This window comes from Manacus vitellinus, unplaced genomic scaffold, assembly GCF_001715985.3.
Source record: "Manacus vitellinus isolate BGI_N305 unplaced genomic scaffold, ASM171598v3 scaffold_46_pilon, whole genome shotgun sequence".
NCBI classification, from domain to species: domain Eukaryota; kingdom Metazoa; phylum Chordata; class Aves; order Passeriformes; family Pipridae; genus Manacus; species Manacus vitellinus.
In genome coordinates this window covers 262,385-289,050 of record NW_021940578.1, presented here as the reverse complement: position 1 = coordinate 289,050, position 26,666 = coordinate 262,385, and the positions used below count along the sequence as shown (strand labels likewise).

At 46.2% G+C, this 26,666-nt stretch overlaps 1 protein-coding gene across 1 annotated transcript in view; it reads left to right on the top strand.

The window, feature by feature from the left end:
- The window catches only part of CAMTA1 (calmodulin binding transcription activator 1), a 224,162-nt gene that overhangs the window by 74,106 nt on the left and 123,390 nt on the right, over positions 1 to 26,666 (top strand). The window contains exon 5 of the mRNA XM_029962359.1: positions 955 to 1,090. Within this exon, the coding sequence (XP_029818219.1) occupies positions 955 to 1,090 (136 nt within the window). The remainder of the gene's footprint in view (positions 1 to 954; positions 1,091 to 26,666) is intronic.

The window sequence follows — 26,666 nt, the reverse complement described above, 5'->3', positions numbered from 1 at the left end:
TGACACGTAGGAGTAGAGAGGAGGAGCAGCCTTCCCAAACCCCCAAGGCCCCGAGCCTTGGTCCAGGCTGCTGGGACCCAGGGGGCAGGAGGACGTGCATTTTGGGCGGATGGAACTCGGGTTTCTGCTCACAGGCAATAAATATTTGTGTGTATGTGGAAAAAATGCTCACTGCCCCTGCCTCTGGCATGGGCTGCTCGCTGCCTCCCAGCAGGGGGGAGTATTTTTTATTTCTCAATGTTGCAGCAGACATACCCCAGTTGTGATTCTTCTTAGCAGACAGCAAAACCTCTGTGGATGTTGTTATACACCCAAACCACTCTGGCTCCTGTCTGCTGGGTGTCACCATACTTTTAGGGACAGTGTGGTTTCTAAGTGGAAAACAGTTTCCTGTGTCTTTGAAGTCTAGGAGGTGCTCAGAAGGGAGGAGGTTACTCCCTGTCTAGCACTGATCTAAGCAGAACAGCAAAACCCATGTATAAGCTCATGCTTTTATCCTTTTCTCTTTTTAAACAAACATCCATGTCCTGATGCAGCATTAAAGGTGATTGGAATCTCACCATGCTGATGTGTTAGCAAGAGAGAGAGATTGTCTATAATTAAATAACAGCAATCCTTTTTTCCCCTAAATTTTCTTTTTTTTTCTAATTTTCAGCATGTAGCAGTCAAAATACATCCTGTGAAAATGTTGGCTATTTTATAAGATTTCCCTTTTTTTTTTTTCTTTAACCTGCACTTCCTGCATTAGGTATAGGATCCTCACATAAAAGTTTGCAGATTGCAAATATCAGTTCAACCAGGTAACGGCAACAAAAGGAGAACATTTATTTGATGTCAAATCCTGGCTGTTTCTGTTCTGTGGAGCCTTTCACTGGTGTGCGGGATGTTGCTTCATAGACACTCTCAGGCTGGTTTTGTTGCTTTGTGTAATCCAAACCTGTTTCTTGCTTTCAGACCACAGAATGGTTCTATGATCCTGTACAACAGGAAGAAAGTGAAATACAGGAAAGATGGATATTGCTGGAAAAAAAGGAAAGACGGGAAAACCACCAGGGAGGATCACATGAAACTGAAGGTGCAAGGAGTGGAGGTAGGAGCACGTTTCTGTTTGAATTCAGCCCAGAATCTGTGCATGTGTTTAAGGAACCATTGCTCTGATGATAGTATTCAGCCACTCTGAGACATTCAGACAGGTGATTTCACCTGAGACAGTGTTTCTGGAATAAGCGTGTTTATTCTAAAATATGTCATTGTATAAAACCACTTTTCTTTCTTAAACTCCAGCTGCATGGGGAAAGGGCCAAAGTGGTCAAAGAGTGTTAAAAGGTGTAATTGTAGCGTTTAGCTGTGTCATTTTAGCCAAGAAGCGCGAGGCTGCCGGGAGTGTGGTTGTGTATTTGATTTTGCAGCAGTGTGATCAGGGTGTCCACCACAGGCAGAGCTTCGTCTGTGTCTCCAGGCCTGTCTGGCAGCTTCCAGGCTGGACTTAGGACTAAGCAGAGCTTTCCAGCCTCACCCTCAGGCCCACCTTGGCAGGTGTTTTGGATGGCACTGACTCCCTCCTGTTGGGGTGACGGGCACCCTGCGCTCCCTGCACGGGGCTGGTGTTGACACCCCCTGGGCATCCCCTGAGTCAGTGCCAGCAATGTGAAGGGGACGAGTGCCCAGAATTCATCTCGTGCTCCGGCTTCCTCCTGGGCTATTTGTCATTCTTACATTCTGTCTGCTCTAATGAGGTTTTGGGGTTTAAAATAGTGTTAAATGGATTGCATTATATTACACCAGAGAGGCATAACTTTGTTCCATAATTTTTACATCCAATAACAATGTTTTATTATGACAAGCACAAAAAAAAAAAAGTCAGTATCAGAGAAATGGTGCCTTGTTTTTGTTTCGAGTTTGCAGAGTGTGATTTAATTAACTTGTGTGAACGTTCACGATGCAGAACACCAGACCCTGTAGCACCCCCTTACCTGTAGCAAGGGGTTGGTGATGACCCTTGGCTGCCACACAAACACGTGGAGGAAATAACTATGACTTTCAGGCAGGTTTTTCCAAAGATGGAGGCATCAAGCCTTGGAGGATCCAGCTGCGTGTATGTGGTGGTGATCATGTTTAGCTCAAATAGGCCGGCACTGAACCCAGTGATTTCTGTTTTACTGAAGTGTGTCTTCTGGAAAGTAACAAATCCAGATGGGGCCATCGCAGGAGCTGGAGGATGTGCAGCTTTCAGGGTTTCTCCCCATGGCTGATCACATTCACCACTTAGGAAAATAAGTGTTAAATACTTGCGTTGCGATTTGGACGTACCAGGGTTTGACCATTCAGTCATGCATCCTTCTCCAGCTGAAGAGCACTTTAGTACCTCATATTTTATTTCCAAGGAGGTACTTGTGCCCTCTCATCCCCAGGCAGCACCTGGGAGGTCACTGCCAGTCTCTGTTCTGAACAATGCAGAAAATGTTCATTTTCTTGACCTCCAGGTGTTGCTTGGGCAGAATGATGTAGTTTTAACCATGTTAGTTGATTACTCGATCAGTACACCGTGGTACTTCACAGGCAGCATTCTGGGTTTAGGTTTCTGATATCGTCCTAAAAGGAAGTGATGTTCTCAACTTGGGCATGTAGGCAGCAGATTTAAAATAACAAAAAAAAGGCTTTTCTCAAAGTTGGAATGATACCGTAGTTAGCCGCATTCAGGTTTAACAGGGCATGAAATAACTGTCTGCCTTGTGGCACTGCCAGATCATCTCAGCGACTCTTGCAGCCAGAAGATAAATAGGGATCATCGTTGCACTGATGGAAAAGTACTTGCAGAGCTGACAGCCAAGAGCATCAATAGCATCCAAACATTGCTCTGGAAACGGCAGCTTGGAGGAACATGCTGGCCTGTGAAACTACTGACCAGCCAGTTCTGAACAGGGATTTGTATTAGAAGATTTAATAATTAACTCCTTCCTGAGTGTCATCAATGTGATGGCTCCTGTGTCTTTCCAAGTTTTGAGTAAAGAGAAAAATGCATTTTGAAACTAAAAGTCTACACCAGATCCTTGGGGATGTTGCCGTCTGTCAGAACCATATAGAAGGATTTGGTGAGCATGGACAAGGCAGCTAAAGCAAATTTAGGACATAAATAAGGAATAAACTAATTTAAGTAGGAAAACACTCGTTTAAATAAATAAGGATTGGAAGGAATAAACTATTTAACGAAGTGGATAACAAATAAGAATGGCCTGAAATCCTCAAGCTGTTGGCTTGGTTAGCATCACTGTGCAGGAGAGGTCTGGGCAATACTTGGTTAATCTGATCACAGTCTTATTAGAAAGCACTGGATAAACCAGAAAGAAGTTAATTTGGCCTTTCCCTTAATACACCTCTTTGTGCAATTCTTTGTGGAATCTCTGGTCTGTGATCCTTTTAAAAATTCTAATTAATTAGGATCCCTGGCGATGTGTTCCTAATCAATTCACATAATTAAAAATTTTAACTAATAAATAATAGTAAGGAGAGTGTGGGAAGAGCTCTGCCATCCTTCCATCCGTGCTGCTCTGATCACAGTCGGCTGGCTCACGTTTGCCTTTCCTTGTGCATGAACTTTTCCAGGCACCTGTAACTGCACCTTCCCGTGAATTCATAGTAAACTGCTGCTAAAATTAAAATGAGGTCATGTTTTTATAGTGAATTTCCCTCTCATCCTCTGCGTTTTGGAAGGTCAATGCTGATCCTGCTGCTCTTTATCCTGTGTTGAGTATATTTTGGTCTCTCCAAACCCCAGTGCCTGAGGAGTGGTTATGGAGAAGGGCTGTCCTGAGCCTGGGGCAGAGCTGTGCCCGCAGGTCCTGCTCCAAGCACCACAGCTCCTGTATTTGAAATATCTTGTTCTCTTGTAGGAGGGTGTATGTTATCTCAGTATAATATGATAACGTTTATGAATTCCTTAAAAAAAAACCACAACAACACAAAAAAATCAAAACTTTATTTCAGTCTTATTAAGTGAGAAACTCCCTTGTGGAGATGGAGATGCAGAGTATCAATTTTGTATGCAGGACTTGTATTTAATTAATATCATAACAGTCCCTTAACACTATTGCAGATTAGTCCATGAGGACAGGAATGAAAATTTTAGATTATTCAATTACTGCATAAACCCTGGGACATCACTGTCAGAACTTGGCCCAGGTTTCTGTAGGGTGGTTTCTGTAGGGTCTGGGTCTCAGCAGCGTCTCTGTGCCCAGTGCTGAGTGACCGGGGTGGGCACAGTGTCTGTGGCTCCTGCAGCCTGGGGCTGGGGCGTCTGCCCAGGACCAGACCTTTCATTTTGGTAAATGACCAAATGGGCTCTTCTGTGTCGTGTAAAATAACTCACCATGGAATATTGACCTGCAAAATGGTTTTACACGTCACCATTCCCTGCTGTCGTGGGTGAATCTGCTCGTCCGTTGTCACCAGAGGGTGGGAGCAGCCTCGGAGGTGACACGAGCAGCACTAATCGGGGAGAGATTCCTAGGACAGCCTGAGCCAACTCACTTTAATTTACATGGGCTTTGCTTGCCCTCAGAGGTGAGCTGTGTAGTTTGCAAACTAATTAGGATTGCATTGTTCAATCGGTCTGTCTAATGCATTCCAGAGAAATACTGTGGAATGGCTCTGGAGGAGAAATGAGTTTAATGTGAGAGGCTTGTGACACACATGTGCATACATTAACACAAACAAGGGAGAAACTTGCTTGTGAGGAGGGGCAGTTTTACCCAGACCTGTTCATCATTGCTGCAAACGGCATTGTCCTGACACCTCTCCTGAGATCTGACTGATGCCCCTTCTAACCAACCTTAACCTCCTGTAGCTCATTGGAGACCAGAGCCCAACAACATCTCCCCACCATTGCTGTGGCACACACACGTCCCCACAACGGGCATCAGGGGCAGATGCTGGTGCAGAAGTGTGGAGGTGTTGACTGTTCATGAGCTGGGGTTGGGTTTTATTCTGTTACCTGTTCCAGGTAGCGTTTATGGCACCTGGAATGCAGGGTTGTGATGACATCTTAACAATTCCTGTGCTGGTGGCAGTCCTAGGAAATGGGGAGCATTGTTTTGCTGTTTCTGAAAGGGAGAGTATGGTTTATTATTAAATCTGGAATGGGTCTCCTGGGAGTCTCTTTGGAAGGGAACATACATATCAATAATCCTTTCCTGTATCAGGGTCCTGATTTATTCTCCAGTTACATAAAGTCACAGCAAATGCTCATGAGTTTGGGCGTCTTTTCCTAATGCCCTGTACATGCCCAGGAGATTTTATTCTTCAGTAGACCCATAACCTTCCTAATCCTTTAATTGTCATGGCTTATTTAACTTCAGCAATAAAAGTTTTCCTAATATCTGGGTGTCTCAGAATGAAGGTTCAGCTGAGATCATGGCCTGTGTGTGACATTGGGGGATGCTCTGCCAGGCAGGTGGCCCATAGGCAAGTTCTGCCCAAGTCAAGGGCAACCACTGTCCCTGCAGTGCAAGGCAACAGGTTTGCAGCACTTCTCAGGTAATTGCTCTGTAATTGGCTGCATCACTGTTTCTTCCCCTGTTTAATAAATAGCGTGAATAAAGCTGAGCCACATGTGGTAGGGTTGTAATTCAAATGCCATTCACTGAAGTCTGAGCATTTTTCATTTAGCATGTAAAGGCAGTTTTGATGTAAATGATTCCAAAAGGATCTCTGTGAACTAATGACATTAGCACTGGGCTGGACTGAAATTGTTGAGTGATTGGTGCTGCTCTCACCCCGTGCTGGTGACCTGCACTAGTGGAGGTGTCCCTGCCCAAGTCCCTGAGGTCCCTTCCAACCCAGACTGTTCTGTGATGAGTCTGGGGAGATGTCAGTTTGCAGAATCCTCTGCTGAGGGAGAATCTTGGCTACACATCATACTGATTTTTGCACCCCCCAAACAAAACAAAGCAAGCAAAAAAGTTTCATATATATATATGTGTATATATATATATATATATATATATATATATATATGTGTATATATAGTATATATATATATATATATATTATATATATATATATATATATATATATATATACTTTTCTATTGTTCAGTCATCCTTATGAAAAAAAAATTAGAACAAGTAGGCAGACAAAGAATAAGCTGGGAGGGCCCCCTGCACCCCTCTGAAACATGAGGCTTGTCTCACCACATGGACTGTATGGCACAAACACACATTGACATTTATATTGAATATTTCAGTTTAGAGAAATTTGAAATTAAATCTATTTTCTGCCAACTCTGTGGGAAAATCCATTTACGAAAACAAAATCCAATAAGAGATCTAAAGATCAGTGGCCAGAAATGAAATATATTGAGAATAAAATATATGGAGATTGGATTGCTAGCTCTGTGGGCTGGGTTTAATGTGCTGGGGACTGGGATGGGAGTGGAGGGGTACTGGTCCAAACTTTATCCCAGGGTTTGCAATGTAGATGAGGCAATTTAGCAAAACAAAATAAGCATCAATACTTTGGACCAGAGTTGGTGGTCACCATTTACCTTTTTGACCACACAGTTCCTTTCTGTGCCTGTGTGGAGAAAAATGAACTTGAAAGGCAACGTCTGTCCCTGGAGGTGGCTCCTGGAGCAGGGTCAGTGGGAGCCACACGACGAGGAGAATCCATGCTGTTCCTTGCAAGATTAAGAGGTTTCCTGGTTCTGTAGGGATCCCTGTGATTGCACAGAGGATCCAGATGCTGGAGCAGCATGTGCCTTGTAATCTTGTAATTGCATTGTGGGCTGTGACGGAGATAAGGGCTTCCACGGGAAGCGAGGAGTCTCGGTGGCTCTGCCTTCCCTACCTGGCTTTTAGTGAGCTCCTGTTTAGTTATCTATTTCACTGGGTCTTGGGCAGGAAAGCAAACATTGTTTTCTGTATTGCTGCTAATTCTGTATGCATCAGGGGTGCATTAAACATTTTAATTTCCTGAGTTCCTGTTGGAAAGCGAGATACTGCTCGTCAAGGTGTGCGTGGGGAGTGGGGAGCAGGGAGAGCAGAGTCTTGTCAGGGTTGAAGGCACTGGAATTCCTGAACACAGTGTGGTGTTGTCCCCAATAAGCAGCACAGACACAGAACCTTGCAAAAGGGGATTTCAGAGTATGGCCCTGTCTGGCACATTCGAATGGCCACCCCTTTGTAGGATGTTATTTGCTCCCTCTTTTTATAGGCAAGAGATGAGAATTAATTAGCTGGTGTTTGCATACTCTTTGGACATATAAAGCATTTAATTGCCCACTAATACCCTGTGTGAAGCGAAAGGGAGAAGTGATGGAGGGAAGCAGGGAAGGAACTCAGCAGTGCCAGCAGCGAGGGGTTCTCCCAATCCTTGGCTGATGTCTGACCTCCAGGAATTAGTGTGAAGCAGGAGCTGTGCTCTGAATCTTGCTGTGTCTGCTGTAGGTCAGATTAAAGTCGCCAGGGGAAAGGGCTGTGCTGTGTCTGTGCTACAGCAGGGAAGCACAGGTGACCCTATAGGCAATATCAGGAATGCAGAAAGTGTGAATTATTGTATTTCAGGGGCAAAACCAGCTTTTCTACTCTCTGCTTGTTTTAAAACCATCGCGGACATTGGGTTACACGTAGCAGTTGCCTTGTGTTTGCAGAATACCTTTTCCTTGTAGCAGTGGGATAATGCATTCGTCTACTCCGGTGTTCCCATATTTCTGCTGCCATCGCGTGGCTGCCGGGGATTAGCAGCACACTCCGTGTAGGAGAGACCTCACTGCCGTCCCGGGGGGCTGCTGGTGGCACAGCCGCAGCCAGACCCCAGTCCCTGACCCCCCAACCCTCTGCTGCTCCCCTGACCCCCCAACCCTCTGCTGCTCCTCTGCTCCTTGCTGGACTCTGCTCCTTGCGTCAGGGAGGGCTTGATGTCCCTCTGGAACTGCAGCGCTTGGCAGAGCTGCACTTGGTTTAATGTTTGGGTGAGTTCTCAAAGGAAGGTACAGTAGCTCTGAACTCTTCTAAGGTAATGAGTTCATGAAGTTACAGGTTCAGGTATCCAAATTAATCAGGATTCGGATCTCCCAGTGCAAAGCCTGAGAGTTGGTGGGGCATGTCCTGGTGCCTCTTTGGGGTGACGTGTGTTGGTGGCAGGGCTGTGCTGGGGAGCACTAACCATAATTCTAACCCTTGCCATGCTCCAGCTGGCACTGACCTGGTGCAGCCCCCACCATGGCATTCCCACTCCATGCCACTCTGGACAGCTCCTGTACTGCTGGTGCAGCTCCTTGTCATTTACCACAACAAATACATGGTGTTTTTCCATTAAAAGGCCCTGTACTCCAGAGGACTGCAGTGTCTTAGAGCACTATAAATATGTTTGTGAAGATTCTGCCTTCTCTCTGACCCCAACCACTCTGTGATACTGCGTGGGCATTTCTGTTGATGGTTGCACTTTGCCTGCAGTTTTTGTGTGCTTGTTGCCATGAAGGAATTTTGAATAAAAGCAGGATGAGGCGATTCGGGAATGCCAGAGCACTGCAAGTGAGATGTGCAGTGCCTGTGACTCTGCTGCACCACCTAATCCTCCTGCTGTGCTTCCTCCTGAGTGTGCATGATGGGAGCAACAGCTTGACCCTTCCATGTCGTTCTGTCAGTCAGACTCACTGTTGTCCTTGGGGGCAAGTTTGCGTTCCTTGTGTAATGTCCTACCTGGTGCAGCCAGGACAGCTTATTTGAGTGGTTTCCTACTAAAAGGAAGCTGGTTTTGAGCTTAAAAAGATTACCATCTCCTTTCCTGCCTCCTTTGAAGAAGAGACATGGTTAGACTTCAGTGTCTCTTTAATCTCTCCTTGGAATAATGAACAGTACATTTATAATGACAAAAGCATAATCAATTTTTGTGTGTTAAGTCATGATCTTTCCTGGGAACACTTGCTGAGGTTTCTGCCCCCAGCTCCAAGCCTGGTGGTCCAGACCCATGGTCCTGCCCTGTCTCCATTCTTAGAGCAGGTAGAAGGAGCTCCCAGACCCTAAAGGCCCTTCCTGCCCAATCTGTCCTGCTTCTGAATTAACACTTCTTGAACTACTGTAGCTGTATAAAATACATAGAAGGGTTTCAATGGCAAACCCAAAGTCTGAAGGTTTATTAATGGCTGGAGGGCACTGGAATTTAATATTTGCCTGTTGTCTTGTCAATTCACAGCTTTTAGAAGCCCAGCAGTGTGGAGATGATTCTATATATAGCAACTATATTTGAATAGTCCACATAGCTCCAAAGTAAATATTAATTCCATTATGCTATAAACCGTTATTTATCATGACAGAAAGTCATAAAGTTATTTTACTGGAATAGAGCCAGTAAATTGCATCTTCTAGATGAGATACAGCACATGTTGAATTCCAGCAGCAATTACCCAACATACTTTATACACGCCGGTGTTAAACACGCTCCAACATGCGCCGCAGCTGAGGCTCTGTGGAGAGCCCTCTGTGGAGAGCCCTCTGTGGAGAGCCCTCTGTGGAGAGCCCTCTGCAGCTGTGATGGAGCAGGTGCACGTCCCTACCAGAGGTGGAGGCTGCTGGGGAACATGGGCAGGACTTTATGAAGTCATAATGACTTCATGAAGTGCATGTAGGGTTACACTGCCTGCGCCAGCAGCTTCCATGTGCTCCAGTTTGATCCGTGGATCAGTTATTCCTCATGCACAAGCAGCAGTGCAGAAGTGGTGGTACTTCAGCTCTGCAGCGTCCTGGGCAGAGGACACATCGCTGGAGCTGCTGCTGTGACAGGGGAGAGGATGTTGCACAATATTACAAATTTCAATGAGTTTATGGAGGCTGTCACTGATTGCAGCCTTTGGTGGGGATTGACCTTCAGCGTAGATTAGATCTTCCATTTTCTAGCAGAAAACAATATCAGGGAAACATTAAGGCACATCAGCAGTTGGATGCGCTTGTGCTAGCAGAACAGTGAAGACTGTCTGCCAAAAATTATTGACTTGTTGTTGTCTTTTATCCACAAAAATAACTCTTCTTATGTGTAACCTATGAGAGCTGTGCAGTGACTGCTGTTAGAGGAAAACCCCAACAGAGTATTGAATAAAATAATTAGTTTTAAAGAATTTTAAGTTTAGTTTCTTTTTCTTTAATGACTAAAAAATATCAGCCATCTGTGTCACCAAGCAGATGTTGCCCTAAGCAGAAGAACATAAAGTTCATTATGTCACATTTCTAAATATTTTATATATTTGTGTGAAAACTGGGGAGAGAAAAAGGCTCATTTAATCAGAAACATCTGTAAGATGGACTAGATTGCCTTCAATACCAGGAAGATTAAAACCATGAGGTTGACATTGGAGGACTGTTCAGATATCAAAGGATCAGCTCAGCATGCAACCACACATTATTTGAATTGTAAAAACACCTTTGAAATTGCCCAACTCTTGATTAAACAAACAAAATCTGAAGTGAATTGGGGATAGGTCATGATTTTAACGTTAGATTTTCAAAATCAAAGAAAAATGTGTGATGGTTGTTGGAAGTCCACGCTAGGAGGGAAACCCCCAAGCACAAGATCGTTAGCTGTAACATTCCTTGATATCCTGTAGCCAGGAGGGCACATTAATTAAAATACAGATTGCAGGGTCAAGAGGAACAGCTCAAGGGATCATCTGGCCTGTGCAGCACACGTCAGAAAATTCCACCTACTGATACCTGAATTCAGTCATCGCTTCTTGTTGCAGCTTTATTTCCAAAAAGATGTCAGTCATGATTTAAAGATGGGCAAAGGGGAGAGCCTTCTGCATGCTTGGCAGTGATGCCCCGAGGGGCTGATCTCTTGTACCACTCAAACCTTTGGTGTGTGGCCACGCTGGCTCTGTCCCCTCTCTTCTAGGAGCCCACAGCTGGATCTCTTCTAGCTGGCTGGGCTGAGAGTGCCATGACAGGTTCCTCCAAACCCTGCAGAGTCCAGGACAGGGAGGCTGTCCCTCTCTGCCAGGCAGGTGATGACTGGGGCTGGGTCATCCCACCCGACTGCTGACGGAGCAGGAGGTCACTGAGCCATTCCCAGTGCAGATGACAGAGTTGTGTGACAGGCTCTGCCTTGACACGAGGTGTGGTTGGTACAAACAAGCCCAGATGCCCTGGACACGGGGACAACACAGGGGAAAAATTGGGGTGTCAGAGGCCGCTGGCAGATGGCCTTTGTCAGGAGCATGTGTCTGAGTCGGCACAGCTGGGAACCTCGCTGCTGGCCAGAACATGAGTCAAGGCCATGCCCTCTCCAGTCCCCTTGGTGAGAGGCACTCAGAAACAGAACCTGAATTTTAATGTGTGTTTATGAAATGCTTCTGGTGGTATCATGTGACAGGTGGATCAGCTCTCTGCTTTCCACTGTGCCACATTACTTTCTACCATCTATTTCTGATCAGAGCAGTCCTGCCTCTTCTCTTGTGTGAGTTGTTTTAAAACGTTTTTGTGGCTCTTTCCAGAAGACTTAGGATGTTCCCCTGTTCCCTCCAGCTGCTGTTGCTGAAAGCCTTCCCATGCTCTGATAACCCCCTTCTCCTTCCAGCAGCTCCCCTTGAACCAAGGATGCAGTCAGCACTCTCCTTGCCTGCCATCCCAATTCTGTCACCTTTTCTTTGTTGGCACCTTGGCTCTTTCTGCAGAAGTTTTGAGTCCCTCCTCTTAATCATGAAGTTTTTGGAGTTTTGCCCTGTTGACGTGATTTTGTCCTGATTTCCCCCATTTCTGTAGTTACTTTTGTCCCTTCTGATTCTGTCTGTCCCCTTGTCCCTCATGTCTTCTCTCTCCAACCCTGTCCATTGGGGGTTTTATTCAAGGTCTTTTCTTCTCTGCCTTTGTTTGCCTCCCCTGTACTCACTGTGTGTTCTTTGGGACATGCAATGGGCCTTGGTGTTTCTCAGTGAGCACTGCTTGCCTCTGCAGGGTGTATAAATGATTAACTGTGCTGATGATAAAATGTAGGGCATGGTGTGTTTTTGGACAGGAACTACATTGCCATTGAGGATACGTTTTGCTTCTAGTGATGTAAATGTCTTTCACTAAGTAAAAGGAGTGCCTAGGACCTTCACAGAAGTCCTCTTTTCATTGCATGAGGCTCAGGGTCACAAGCTAAATCCTAAAATGCTTCATCTGTATGGGCAAGGAGTTTTTATTGTTGCAAATAAACAAAAGTACCTCTAGGTCTGGATTTTGGGATTTTCCTTCCTGAGACCTTTGAGGAACTTGTCCAAGAAACAGGCTCTCGGGAGTGCAGAGACCTTTCTTCTTTCTGATCTTCACATTTTGGGGCTCACCATTTGAACTGTAATCAGATAACCATCAGGCAATGGGTCTGCCTTGACTTGGGGTCATTTCTGGTCATTTTTTGAGTCTGGTACCATCAAACCATGCTGAAAAAGCAGAGAGAAGTCCGAGTGAGGAATCAGAAAAATTCCCAGGTAAAGTGTTTTCTACCTAGGCTTTTGGAGGAACATCCTTATTTCATGAATGACTTCAGGGAGAGGAGCAATCCCCACCAGGAAGCCATTGGGGAGGGTGGATTTTATTATATTTTGCCGGTAAACAAAACACAGCACAGTTAATACTTGCCCAAGTCCTGTGGGATCTCACTGACTAATGCAAAATGACAGTTGTCACAATATTCTGTATAAATACCTGTCTATTTGCAGGTGTCTGTTCTATTTTTAATGTGATCCCACCTTTCTTGCTGTGAGGGAGAAAGGGATGATCGATGGACCCTGCACCCATGTCTGTCGTTTATATTCTTCTGTGGTGTAAAAGAATTCCAGGGTTTTAATGCACTTTCTGGCCTGCCATGGTAATTGTTATTCATGTAATTTCACTGGCAAGTGTGGATTGACAGGGTGGTACTGAGCTGATGGCTCGTGGTGATGTGGGCAGGGGGGACTGCAGCCAGTGTGCCAGAGCAGAGCCATCAGCACAGGTCAGACCATGGTGAGGGGTTGGGGTTAGGGAGAGTAAAACTTGAGTTGGGGAAAAAAGCAAATATAAATTAATGAGGACGATTTGCAGTGTCGCAAGTGTGCAGGTACAAGGACCACTTTGCACCATAGTTGGATAAATTTCAGGTTGTTTCTTTAGTTGTAGTTTGACGTGTCTGAGCCATATGAACCAACCTTCCTCAGGTGACTGGTATTTTTCCTTGTGGGTAACTTGAGCCCTTCCTGTATTAATTTGCATATATACGTATCTGTTTATAGCCATATATATATTTACGTTGCTATAACTTACTTGCACACATTCAGTGAATTATTCATGAGGGATATTTTGAATTTCAATTCCTCAGCATCCTGCTTCATGCAGGCTCTGAATGTACCTCTGACCTCAGAGGTAGGAAAGTTCAGCACAAGATGGGGCACATTTGCTTCCCCTGGCTCTCGTAGGGGCTTCTTTCGAGCCTGACTGAGGGGAAGCACCTGATGCCATCGCTCTGCCCTCAGCCCAGCAGAACACAGGATACTGGGGCACCCATCAAACTGATGTCCTGCTCCCATGGCAACTTCTGATTTCTGGAGCCTGAGCAGGGAAAGCCTCAGCACCAGTGCTCCCAGTCTGACCCCTGCAGAACTTTCCCACTGACTGCTGGTGGAACACACTGTCTGATGGATGGGCATGCCATGCCAGGTTTTGGCAGCCTCAGACAGCCTTTTGCTTTTGAATAAAGCATTTCTGTAGCCTGCTCAAAATCTTCCAGTGGTGTTTACATTTTAATAGGCACTGCTGTAGAATGGAACATATTTTTATTGCTTACATTTATCAGCCAGAGCAAAAGCCGAGTGCCTGGGTGCAGCTTTGCAGGGAATTTGCTCTTCTAAGTAATCAGTAGATGAGACTATTTAGGAGAAAATACCGTAGAATTTTAACTTGTCAGATAACCATGCTGTGCCTGCATTTGATTGCCAATATACATCATTGGAAAGAAATTCTATTTAAAAATAGAATTTTCAGCAGTAAATTTTCAGCATGGAATAAAACGAGTGGGAAGTGGAAAGCCACATTTCTTTGTTTCATGCCAAAAGGAAGACCTCTAATACCGTTGTTTAAAAAAGCAAAATAAGGGAAATATGGAAGCTTTGACAGCGCCGGTTCCAACGTGTGGCAGTGGAGGGCTGGTTTGCCTCCATGACCACCCTCAGGGCAGTTTGGTGCTGAAGGGGGTCTGGCAGGGGGGACAGCAGTGCCCAGCAAAGCAGTTTCGGTGGTACTCCTCCTTGGTCCTGCAGCCAAAGGGGCGGTTTGCAGCTGGAGGGTGGTTCCTGTGCCAGGCCCCCGCAGCCATGGGGGCTGCCCATCCCCTCCCTGGGGCAGGATGTGATGCACAGGACAATGGCCATGCGCCATGTGGCACAAAGTGAACGGCCAGATTCCCCAGGGAAGCCTCTCCAGCCTCTCCTGACCTTCCCAGGAGACAGCTCTCTCAAACCACAGATGCAATTTAAAAATACACTTGCCAGGTGTTTGTTGAAAAAGAGCTGCTGCTGGTGGGAGCAGCAGCAGGGGCCGAGGGCGGGGATGCTGTGCCATGCCTGTTCCATAGGCTGTCACTCCCAGTGCTGATGGGGAACAGCTGAATTTCAGAGTGGCCTTCCTTGCCAGGCTGTAAAGCAAATGGCTCTGGAGGCAGTGACACATGGGCACTTCTCATCACCTGGCATCTGGAGCGCCGGTGAGAGCTGGCTCTCCAACTAGGACATGGCATGGCGTGATTTAGGAGGATGTTCAGCTTTTGCAATCTGCAGGCAATTTGGGCTGATGGATCTGCTCGCTGGAGCCGATGCAGGTCTGCTCAGGACAAACAGCTTTGTCTGCAGAGCCCCTGCTTGGGAACATTTCGGCAATGGTTTGATGGGAAACGTGGTGGTGATGGATGGGCAGCTTCTCACCAGCCATGCACTGCTTTAATAAGTTAATCAAGTGCTTAAAAAAGTTAAACTAAAGAATTGTTTTGGGATAGAATATTGGGTCATTTCTCAGCCCCTGTTTTCTGTTGGCGAAGGGGAATGTTGATGAATCTAATGCTCTCAAATCAATTTCTTTGAGAACAAATTGACTTGATGTTTTGCTTAGCGTGACAATCTGCAAGCAACAAACACCTATCGGCACATTTACCAAAGAAAAGTATGGATTAAATCATAGTTCAAATAGAAGTTAATTTTCAATACATAGTGATTCCAAGCTGTTTTGGTTGCTGCACTGGTTTTCCCCCTCACTGCCTGCGGGAATGCTTTTCCTGTTCCAAATGCAGACAAGGCCACCGGTCGTCTGGCAGAGGAGGAAGGCAGGTCAGGAGCCACAGCTGGACGTGCCAAAGGCAGAAGGGAAGAACCTCTCTTGGCAGCCAGTTTTCTGGCTGGCCAAAGACTCCTTTGCTCCAGCACCTTCTCCTTCACCGTTGCTCCAAAGTGGCTGTGGGAGCTCCTGTTGCAGAGGCAGTTGCTGTCAGCGTTGGCCAGTGTGGTCACCAAGTCAGGCTGGCTGGCAGCAGGCAAGCAGGACGGGCTCAGAACAGCTGAGGGTTCCTTCTCCCTCCCCACCAGCATCATCCACAGCTGTTACCTGTGGCAGTTCAGTCAGTGTCCAGCAGTTCCTCCACACTGTGCTCCATCATAGCTGTCCCTGCCTGGGCATCCCGCCTCCCATAAGGAGTAAATAAAGCTCTGAAAGGGACAACTGTGGTGTCTCACACAGCAAAGTGAAGTTAAAACACAGTAGTGACAGCAGAAATGCTTATTATAATCGGAGCCCTCTCTAAAATGGAAAGGGACTTTTGATTATTGAGGTTAAGATGTCTCTGTGTCACTGCTAACGAGTGTGGTGTCACAGAGATTCCTTCTTGCTCTACTTTCTCTTTTTTTTGTCTGCATTTCTGAGTGTTCTTCACATGATCCGTCTGCTTCATGGCCTTTTTATGGTATTTTCCCACCTTGGTAGGGATAATCCATCAAATTCCAGTGTCACATTATTAAGGCTGTGTGGTGCCCTTTGAGCTTGGCAGTGCCAGCCTTGCTACCTAAAACGTGCATCACATGCCAAGAACCCCATGGATCTATCTCTTCCAACCTCTCTCACTGCTAAAATATTGTCCTGTGGATATCAAATGAAAAAGGTACAGCCCTATTTCTTCAAAGATCAGCCAATCTAGCCCAGAGGCGTAATAAAATTCCAAACTTTGCTTTTAGGAATCATCTTTCATAAGTAATATTTTTCAGAGTTAAGTGGTAGGTACACAGCTGAGAAATAAAATACCAAGGCTCTGTGCCTTGGAGCTGTGTAAGGTTTACGTTGTGTTGGTTTTGTTAAGAGTTACAATGATGTAAAGAGGGTTCCTTGTTCTGTGAAGGTGCTTCAGCACAGACTCAGTCTGGTGCTGCTCCTCTTCTAACAAGAAGTGGTCTGCACTGATGCTTCTCACAAAAAGCTTCAAACATTTGGCCTGAAGCTCTCAGTCTCAGTGGAGAAGCTTTCAAGTCACTCCCATGAATCTCAAGAACTCTATATACTGAATTTGTTGTTAGAGTTGAAGTAAGGGCAGAGGCATTGGAGAGCCCCTGGTCAGCAGGACCCATCTGGATCGTGCCACAAGCACCCTGTTCCTTGAGCATCCCGCTCTATGAGCATCCCGGTCAATGAGCATCCCAGTCTTCACTGGATGGGGAATTCCCACACTGGGCAGGACCCTGGGGCTTGTCAGGATGTTGGGTAAATGAAGAAAGCCTCACTTGAGGTTCCAGCAGTAAGATGCTGCTGGTTTTGTGTACAGAATGGGTTGTCTGTTGCTAAAACAGACTCTTGCCGTCTGCCTGTGGGTCTTGTGCCATCAGCAGCTGCTTTCATGGGGAGGTTTTATGGCCACGTGGTGTCAGACAACAAATGCAGGCGGCCATGAGAATGTGGTCATTAAGATTCTGTGCTTTTGTCTGTTAATGGTACCACAGAATAGTGATAATTATACAAAGCATCATTTAACATCATTGCCAGTGTGCTCTTTGTTTATTTATACACATTCTCATTCACAGTCAGCAGAACCCAGGCTCTCAAAGCTCCTGGCTAGTAGAATGTCCCATGGCTGTCGCTCCATTAGGAGCAAGGATTGTCATTGTCTTGTGGTACCTTGGGCCATTTCCTGAGTTGCCCAAGGGCCCCTCCCTTTCTTTTTATTTCTTGGTTCACCCTTGCAGTACAAGAGGACCAGTTCCCTAAAATAATGCCTGCTGCTGCTCCTTCCTTCCCAGGAATCCTTTAAAAGTTCATTAAACTTTTTACAGACATAAATTCAAAGTGCTGAAAATTGCTGGGGCTTGGAAAATGTGGGGAGAATACAAAAGGCTTTTCCATTCCTAGTTGAGTGATCTGACTTTGTTGCAGTAAAACAATTTGGATGGCCAAAGTGGGGCTGTCATGGGGGCTCTGGGTCCAGAAAACGTGTTGGCTGCCAGCGCTGTGTTCCAGAGACTGTGTATCCCATGGGCTGTATCCCATGGGCTGTATCCCATTGGCTGTATCCCATCAGCTGTATCCCATGGACTGTATCCCATCAGCTGTATCCCATGAGCTGTATCCCATCGGTTGTATCCCATGGGCTGTATCACATCGGTTGTATCACACGGCAGAGGCAGGGCCGGCAGCTCCCCCTGTGTTTGGGTGGGAACGTTCTGTAGGTATTTTGTCTGCACCTACAGTACAAAAGTTAAATCACCATTTTGAAGTTGTCAGCATAAGGCAGTTGGGTACACAAGTCCCTGATGTGAATCTCTGCCCTGGTGGTAACTCTGATTCCCAACATCAATACCTGATTTGCATTTATCGAAGAGCAGCTGGTGCTTGCCCCTGTTGTTCTTGGATAAAAACCTAAATATCCTAAATATTTTTGGACTTTATAAATCCTGCAGATCTATATGTAGATCTTACCCTGTCTCTATAATGAACTTCAGTTGATACTTACTGATAAACCACATTATTAAGGAGGTTCAAACACAGCCACCCTCCTGTCAGTTCTGTGGGACACAGGAGCCTTTGGTGTTTTCTCTGCATGGGGTTGAAACTCTTGACATGTTAAATGAGATATGACCTTGGAAGTAAATGTGTCTGTTATCTGGAAGTCACGGAAGCAGATAGTAAAAATGGACTATATTTTATTTTACAACGAGTCAGGGCATGACACGCTGCTCATAATTAGTAATAAACTTATCTCTGCCCAACTACTTTTTATGATGTTTTTATTTTTTATTGATATAATCACACTTATGCCAATCATTCCTCAGAGGCAGTAGTGGGATCACTCCAACAGAAGTGTCTCTTATTTTGTCAGTGAGATCTTCCAGGGTTCCTTTGGGCTGGGCAATGTGTAGCAATGACATGGCTGTTGTTTAAGCTCCTCTTCCAGAGTACTCAGACCTGAAGCTGGAAAAAAAATCACACTTTGTTTCCTCCAGTAAAGAAGGGGCTGTTACTGGCAAGCCCAGAACTCTCCTGGCATGTTCATGGCATGACAAAGGCTGCTCCCCAGGTACCAAGTGGGAGGAGGTTCTCCCGCTCTGCTGCATTGCTGTGGTCGCTGACTCCCTCTCCCTGCTGCTGCTGTGGAAGGAGCAGTGCAGTCCCTGTTAATGTCCTCAGGTGTCAGGAAGCTGGATAGGGAAGGTTTCCTGTCAGACTCCAGCAGATGTTACCCGTGAGCTGTTACAGCCGGTGCAGACTGTGACATACGTGACCTTGGCTGTCTTGTTCTGAGTGTGAAATGGGAATTGGCAGTGAAAATTCTGGGTGAGCAGGAGGCCAGGCAGGTGAGCCATGAAACTTTTCCATTTTGTGGTCACTTTGCAGGCTCTCTCTGCCCTCCTGGCACGCGCATCCTCAAAAGTGCCCTGCGACACTGAAATCACTTTGCAAACTTTTTGCTGTACCTGCAGGAGACCTTGGACTATAAAATAGCGTTTTATTATCTGCATAACACTGGACTCTTGCAGTAATGCCAATGTCAGAAAGATTGTTAATAAATAATGAGCAGCAGAATGAGCCAAGAGTTGACCTTTTGTGGAGCACCATCTGTCACTGGAGCTGCACTTGATCTTTCCTTCCAGCGCTGATTTCTTTTTCCATAGCCCTTGGGGGATATTGCAGGTTTCACACTTTATTAATAGCTTTTGTCTGATTTGTAACAACTCTTGTAAAATTGAGAGGTTCCCGACTTTCATGAGAGACAAATATTTGGGGAACTAAATCATGGATGTTTGTGGAACTGCCAGTGACTATAAACAACCCTCCTTGGACCAACTGCGTGTGGCCAAGGAAAGCTTCTTGGAAATGTCCCTGGATCCCACGATGTGAGAGAGTGTCTCCAAGCATCCCTGGGGTGCTGGATCATAACCTGGATTTACAGGTGCTGTGTTTCCCACTTTCTATATTGTCTGACAGTGGGAAGGTAGGAAAGGGGGCAAAATCCAGGGAAAGAGTTTCCTGAGTATATTAAGTGAGGGCTTGCTCCTGTGCTCTGCAGAAGCCAATCCAGCCTGCAGCAGGAGTTGCCTGTGGGTGAGCAAACGCATCACAGCGAGCACATGCTCTGGTCGCTGCAGGGGAGCACTGTGTGTGTCTGGTCACCTGCTTTGGGAGGAAATTACCAGAAGATAAATGCCCCAGGTTTTCAGACTGTTCATAAATAAGTACCTGTGAAAATAATGCAGGCTGGGGTGTAAGTGACCCACTGGACAATGTGGTTCCAGTTTGCTCCCGTTGCCCTTGTGGCACCAGTGCCATCAGTTGAAGGAAATGATAATCAAATGTGATTTGTGCAAAATTTCCTTCCTCACTTCTTTGTGATTCCAAAGCCTTGAATCATAGAAACCAGATTCAGGGAAAATCTATCAGGTGATTCCTCCAGCTGCTGGAGCCAAAGGTGGGTTAATCCCTGCAGTGCTTTCCCTAACCTTGTGCAGAACCTCAGCTGTTCCAAATGATGAAACTTCCGTTACTGGACCGGGATGTGAGTCTAACACATGATAAATCATCTGCCACCTAGGCTTTCTTCATGTTCTGCCCTAGTTGAGGAAGAATTTTCTTGTTTCTCCTACTTCAAATTTCCTGCAGTCTACATAAATCCTGGTCCCAATGTCTGATGGTTTCTTTTCTGCGGCTTTCTAGCCATGTCCTCCCTCCACCCACACGGGTGGTGGGACAGGGCCCAGCTCCTGGTGGGGGTGTTGGTTATTTTGGAGGTAACTCAGATTTGGCTCATTTTAGCCTCTGCATCCTGACTCAGCTGGAAGGAGGAGTTTCTAGTGTGACTGCCTACATTTCATCTGTAACTTTAAATTGAAGGATTTTGTAGCTTATTGCCTTACTGGGTCCTATTTCAGAAGCGTCTTCTGGTTTGACTTGGCTGCAGTTTGGATGCAAGTCATTTGCCTTCCTACTCGTTAGCACAGGCTGATGGTTGTAATTATATTTGTAATGTTAGAGACGCTGCAGAGGTGAGTCTGAGGGCTTGTCCTCCCTGAGTGACATTCCTTTAGAATTACCTTTTGGGCAGTGCAGCATGGGGCAGTAGCTTATTTACTAATTTAAATATAAAAGTGCTTGAAACCAGACTAGAGTGGTGCACACCATGCTGATGGAGCAGTAACATGGGGTCCCACCAGCTGAGCTGGGGGTCTCTGACCCCACTGGCAGGTTCCCTTCCCTGGCTGCACTGGGGTTGGGATTTCCAGGAGTTACTTTTGGGCCCAACCACGCATCAGTAACCCTCCAGTTTATGTAAAAAGTGACCTTTGCCTGTATCCCCCTACTCCTGTCCTCCCTGCACAGTCTCCCTCCCCTGAGAAGCACTGACAGGAGCTCTCTGCCTTCCCCATCACTCTGGAGATCATCAGCAAACCCTGCAGAGAGGTGACCTCTGTCCAGAGAGGTGTGTCTGCACTGGACACAGCCAAGCCAGAGTACTCCTCTGAGGGTGACACTGGCCTCCCCTCGGCACTCCCAATGGCTCCCCCTCCTTGGGAGGAGAGATGTCTGACCTCGTGTGGGTGTCGGGACCCACAGGAGAGGGGCAGGGTGCACCCCAGGGCAGCCCTGACATGCTTCTGTTCCTGCTCAGCACCTCACTTTCCCCCTTTCTTATTTTTTTTTTTTTTTAAATCTAATAGCTGGAAAACAGAAAATTTAGAACTTTTCTACTTTGTCTCCACTGGCACTTTTATTTGGGTGTCTGGACTTTTGCTCATGGAACTGCTGATCGTCAAAATGAGCTGCTCGTCATCCTTCTCCTCCTGAGCAGCAGAAACAACTTTATTTGATTCAAAGTACATAGAAAGATAAAACTTGAAAGTCAATTGACTTAAATGTGGAAAAAAAATGCAGCTTGGTTATTATGGCATATGCTAAATTTTAATAGCATTTAGAAAGTGTTTTGTGGGGTAGAAAGAAGCAGCAAACCCATCAAATCTCAGCTGTGTTCTGGTTTATAGTGCAGAACACTTTGCTGCTGCCATCCAAAGGCTTTAAAATGTAATAAGAATCCGTTGAACCCAAGGGTTCCAGGACCTTTGTAAAGGCACACACACACGGAGTGGAATAAAAGGTTCCAGCGCAGAGCAGGTGGGATTGAGGCAGAGATGCTTTTAATGGAAAAGCCTCTTTGGTTTGTCTGTTTTGTAGAAAATTATCTACTAATGCATATGACTACTTAAAGAGTCACATTTTGAAAAATTTTGAAGGCTTGGAGTATATGTAATGTATTACAGTTCTTCTGTTTAAAAAAACCCACCACAATTGCAGTAATGTACTAATCTATCTTCAAATGTGCTGCAAAAAATCAATGAGAAGCTGCAGTTCTTTGGTTAAAGAAGTAAACCCAAAGAGTGAGATATTGCACCAGTTTGACATCTTGGTTGTTGTTTCTGACTCAAGCAAGTGCTGGCACAGCTGATGCTTAGTTTTCATCTGTAATTTTATTTTTCACTGTATTTCTTTTATAGAGATGCTGGGCTTTCTTGCACAGATTTATATGCCTTTCATCTTTATATGCTAATAATATGTTGTTACGCACTTTTTGCAAACTACTGTAGAGAATGAAGCCCATAAGTCTTTCCCTGGTGTTAGTTAAGGTGTTCTGTTGGGTTACTGAGTGTATGACTTTCTTGGAATTCTACCAGTCATTGGTCCCATCTCAGTTCCCAGTGGGGAGGGGCTGTCAACCACTTGGGTGCTTTTCTTTTTTAATTTGGACATAGATGCAGATGGCAGATGCCTGGAGAGCAGAATAAACAGGTTACACAGCCAGTGGTCCCAAGAGTTTCAAGTAAAAATGGTGAGCAGTGGAACATGCTGACTGGCATCAACAGAATTAGATGCTAGAGATGAGATACTTTGTCGTGTTTGTTGCAGCATCATTCATTAAAATGTAAATTATAATTGTTTAGATAAATCATGTTTCTTACATATTTCATTCTCTCTGCCAGTGGAATAGCTACAGAGTGGAAGGTTGCTTAGGATTTCAGATAATGCTTTCAGGAGCTCCTGATGTCTCACGCAAAAGCCTTTCACCTTCCTGCAGTGCATCTCATGCTGGCAGGAACAGGAGCTGGGGCTAAACAGGCATGAATCCAGTGTGGTAATGGCTCTTTTTTATGTCTGCTGGCATAATTCCCCCAGATTAAATACAGAATGTGTTTCCTTGAATATTCGTTTACCAGCATACTCTAAGGATCCTCCCTCACACACACAGACATGTGGCAGGCAGAGCGTTGGGCCCCCACAAACACATCAGTGGCCGAGGGGGAGACATGGGCAAGAGCTGCTTGTCCTTTGCTTCTCTGGGGTCTGGCTGGGGAAACCTGTACATGGTAAGGAGCAGAATTAATCCTCGGCTCTGAACAGTGACACTGTCTTTGTTAAAGCTGGCTGTGAAGCACAACTCCTGGAGTTGTACAAATGCCCCATCAATAGTGTGGTGGCTCATTGCCTTGGCCCCGGCGCGTGCAATCTCCATTATTTGCACTGGTGGTAAAGGCAGCATTTCCAGCAGATCTGCACTACTCCATTTAGCTGGGAACAATGATTTATTTTCCCCTTGTCATCAGACACCCTCTGCTTCCCCAGCTAATAACAAACCTGTTTGCAAGGAGGGGACGGGAGGGATGGCTCTGCTGTGAAAAAGGACACAGAAGGGATGGCTCTGCTGCAAGGAAGGACATGGAAGGGATGGCTCTGCTGTGAGGAGGGACACAGAAGGGATGATTCTGCTGTGAGTAGAGGCAGCACATCAGGTGTTGGGAAGACAAGCTCCCACTCCCCATTGGATGGTGTTAAAACACGTATATATTCCTTACAGCCCTGAGTTATCAGCTGCTGCAGACATTACTAAAGCACCTTGAGTTCTGAGCAGCCTGGCACCCTGAGCCACACCTGTGGCTGGGAGATGCTGTCTCAGTGCTGGCACTTTGGGGCCACACATCCCCTTCCTTGGACCTTTGAGGCTGCCTTTTTATTCTTTTGGCTGATGTTGGGGCTTAAGCATACATGGCAAGTCTTGCCACAGAGCATCAGTCCTCCTCATCTCCTCCCGGGGATCCCCTGCCCTGGGCTTGCTCCCCACCAGTGTTCCCTCCAGGCAGTTTTTCAGGCAGATGAGAGAGCCAGTGCCTGCTGACAGGTGAGCACGTTTTAGTGGCTTAGTTTGTTGTTGAGGTGTAGAGATCACATTAAATTTCCCTGACTCAGCACTTGGGGCCTTTGGAATAACGTGCCAGAGAAGAAAGGCAGGCTGCTGCGGCAGGGGCACTAACAGGGGCTCGTTAGCTCCTCCCTTGAGCCTGACATGGGGCAGGGCAGGGCACAGGGCCAGCTGCAGTCAGAGGCACCTCTTCCAGTGCTCAGGAGTCCCTGAGCATCCGCTGCTGGTGGCAGAAGGAAGCAGATCCCAGGGACTTCTGATTGCTGTGGCTCTGCCTTTTTGACTCCCCCCAGCGAGCTCACATGTGGGCTGATGGATGAAGTGCCTGCACATGGTCAATGAGTAAGGGCAGGAGTGCCCTTGGTCATCATGCATGGCTGGTCTGCACCTTCTGCCGTGATGTAACAGCTCATGCCTGATGGATGGGCACAAGGAGTATCCGTATCCCAGGAAAAGGACAGGAAGGGAATCCTTGCTGTGCTGCTTTAGATGTGTCCCCTCTTTAAAACTGTTCTAACTGGGCAAACCAGCGCCTCAGAGCCATGCAGTTATCACTCAGGCAAAGGAGGAGATCCGTGGGTATCTCTGTTACAATGTCACACAGGGACCTTCACCAGGTGTGCCTCCCCGCTGTCAGTGCCAACCTCAACAGCAATTGGGTTTCACAGCTGCCTGCACATGTGGGCCGAGCCATTTGTCCATTCCAAAGCCTGAGCTCTTCCAGGGTCATCGTTTCCCGGGGTGCAGCCTGCTCTTTGACAGATCATGATTTGATTTTAAGTCCCAATTGACCACTGCTTTTGAGATCTGTCTGCTGGACAGCTTTAATTCATGAGATGTGTGTGTGTTTTTAACATTTGAATGCTACTGGGTACCGAGTAAAATGCCATACAAAATTTTAAGTGCCTTCCAAATATGTGGCCTTTGTCAACCAGGCTTTGAACCTCCTGAAGGAATGAAATCAGGTTTGCTTGAAAAGAGCTATTTCCCATGAAACGAGGTTGGCAAACATTAAGTGTAGTCACATCCTTTAATTCCTTATTAATTGAATCTCATATCAGTTTTTCCACTGCTTTGCCCAGGACTGATGTTAGACAAGTCAGCACAACATGAAAGAATGAAGGGTTTGTTCTGCTTGACCTTTTTGGGTATTGATTAAGAGAGAAAATTATACAGAACTTGAGTATTACATCCTGCAAATGACCAACACACGTGTTGCTACCTCTGTATCTGAGATAAAAGTCTGCCCAAGAAATTGGGTAGGCAACAAAACTTGGGCATGACCAGAACCAACAGTTGGGGTGCTGGGTCCCCAGGAGTGCAGGGGGAGTTGGTAGTGAAAGGGCATTTGGTGTCAACCAAATACATCAGGTGCAGCAAGGGTGATAATACAACTGTGGTTTCGTCACCTGTAACCCTGTGTCATCAGGGGAACAAAAAGACTGATAGTTTTTTACTTAGTCCAGTAATATATTAGAAGAAGCCAGCAGAGAAGCCTGCCAGTTTGCTTAATCCTGGAAAAGAATGTGGAGTTGTTTTTTTTAATTTAAACATTCTTGCTTCAAGCTTAAGAGTGTTCTTATTTGGGAATCTGTTTCCAGTTATTTGCAATGTGCTAATTACCCAGTGGCAGAACCTAAGTGGGTGTAAATTGTCATATCTCTGCTGACTTCAGTGGAACTGTGGCAATTTGCACTTCAGGAGGATCTGTCGCCTAGATTCTTGCCAAATTTGAAATCTCTTTGCTCTAACTTGTCTGGGGAGCCTCGGGCTCCAGGGAATACAGAAGAAAACAAGCATTTTGCAGGGCTTAAAATCCTGTGCGTCTCATTGATTTGTTGGCGTTCGTGTTTGTTATTCAACCCGCCGCTGAACGTAATGGATACTTGAGCCATCTCGACTGATGAGAAAGGAATCCTGCTTCAGATCGCGCCGTTTCCTTGGAAACGGCTGCGGCGGTTCCCACGCGGGCTCCCCGCAGGCCGGGGGCACCCGGGATAATTCAGTGCGGAGCAGGCAGCGGCACGCACGGGCCTCGGAGCCTCCCTGGGGTTCAGAACACGGTAAAGGCTCGAGCCTTTTTTCACATCCCTTGCCGTGAGCGTGCATCCGGCCGGGACCTCAGAACGCTGGCAGCGTGGCTGGGGGTGGCAGAAACCCCCTTCCTTGCCAGACAGCTGCGGTTTGTCAGACAGCTCACTCCTTCCAGAGCAGGCTGCTTGAGAGATGCCTTGGGGGGATGGTAAATGGCTGGTGGGGGATTTCAGGCAGCAGGGCATGAATACAGATCTTGTTGGCAATCAAGCATCCTCACGGTTCCTGCTGTAATGGCCATTTAATTGATTAATCCTAATATAGAAGATTCTTGCCGTCAGTTCCCTCTGCAGCTTTTTCAGCTCAGTGTCATCTTGGAATCCAACAGAGACGGTTCTCTCATCTCCCATGGATGAGAGCCATGGAAAAGGTGATGGGGATGGCAGAGCCTTGAAGGTATCAGTGTTTGGCATTCAAGTCAGTGGTTCAGGTGATGCCAGCCCTTTCTGCATCTCTTTTACTGCCTGCATGTAGGTGGCAGAGAGCTTAATAACCCTCCAGTGACGGGCCGACCTTCTTCAGGGAGATAAATCCACAGGCAGTGAGAGATTTTTCCAGAATCTTGTTTATAGACCATCTGCTTGTATGTCTCGTCCCTTTCCCATTCAGGGTAATTTGAAGACTGTGAGACCCCATTTCCAGCTGAAAAGGGGAAAAGGCTGGGGTGTGGAGAGCAGAGTGGGCTGCAGAGGCAGCCTCTTGCCAGCACCTTTGACCATACCTGCTCATCCCATGTTTATGAACTACTAAATGTTCAAGTAAATATAAGCATGGATTTCATAAACAGGTGTAATGGACCAGGTAGCAGATTTTTATGTACTTTGGGCCAAATTCATAAACATTTTGCCTGTACAGGCGTATTGTTA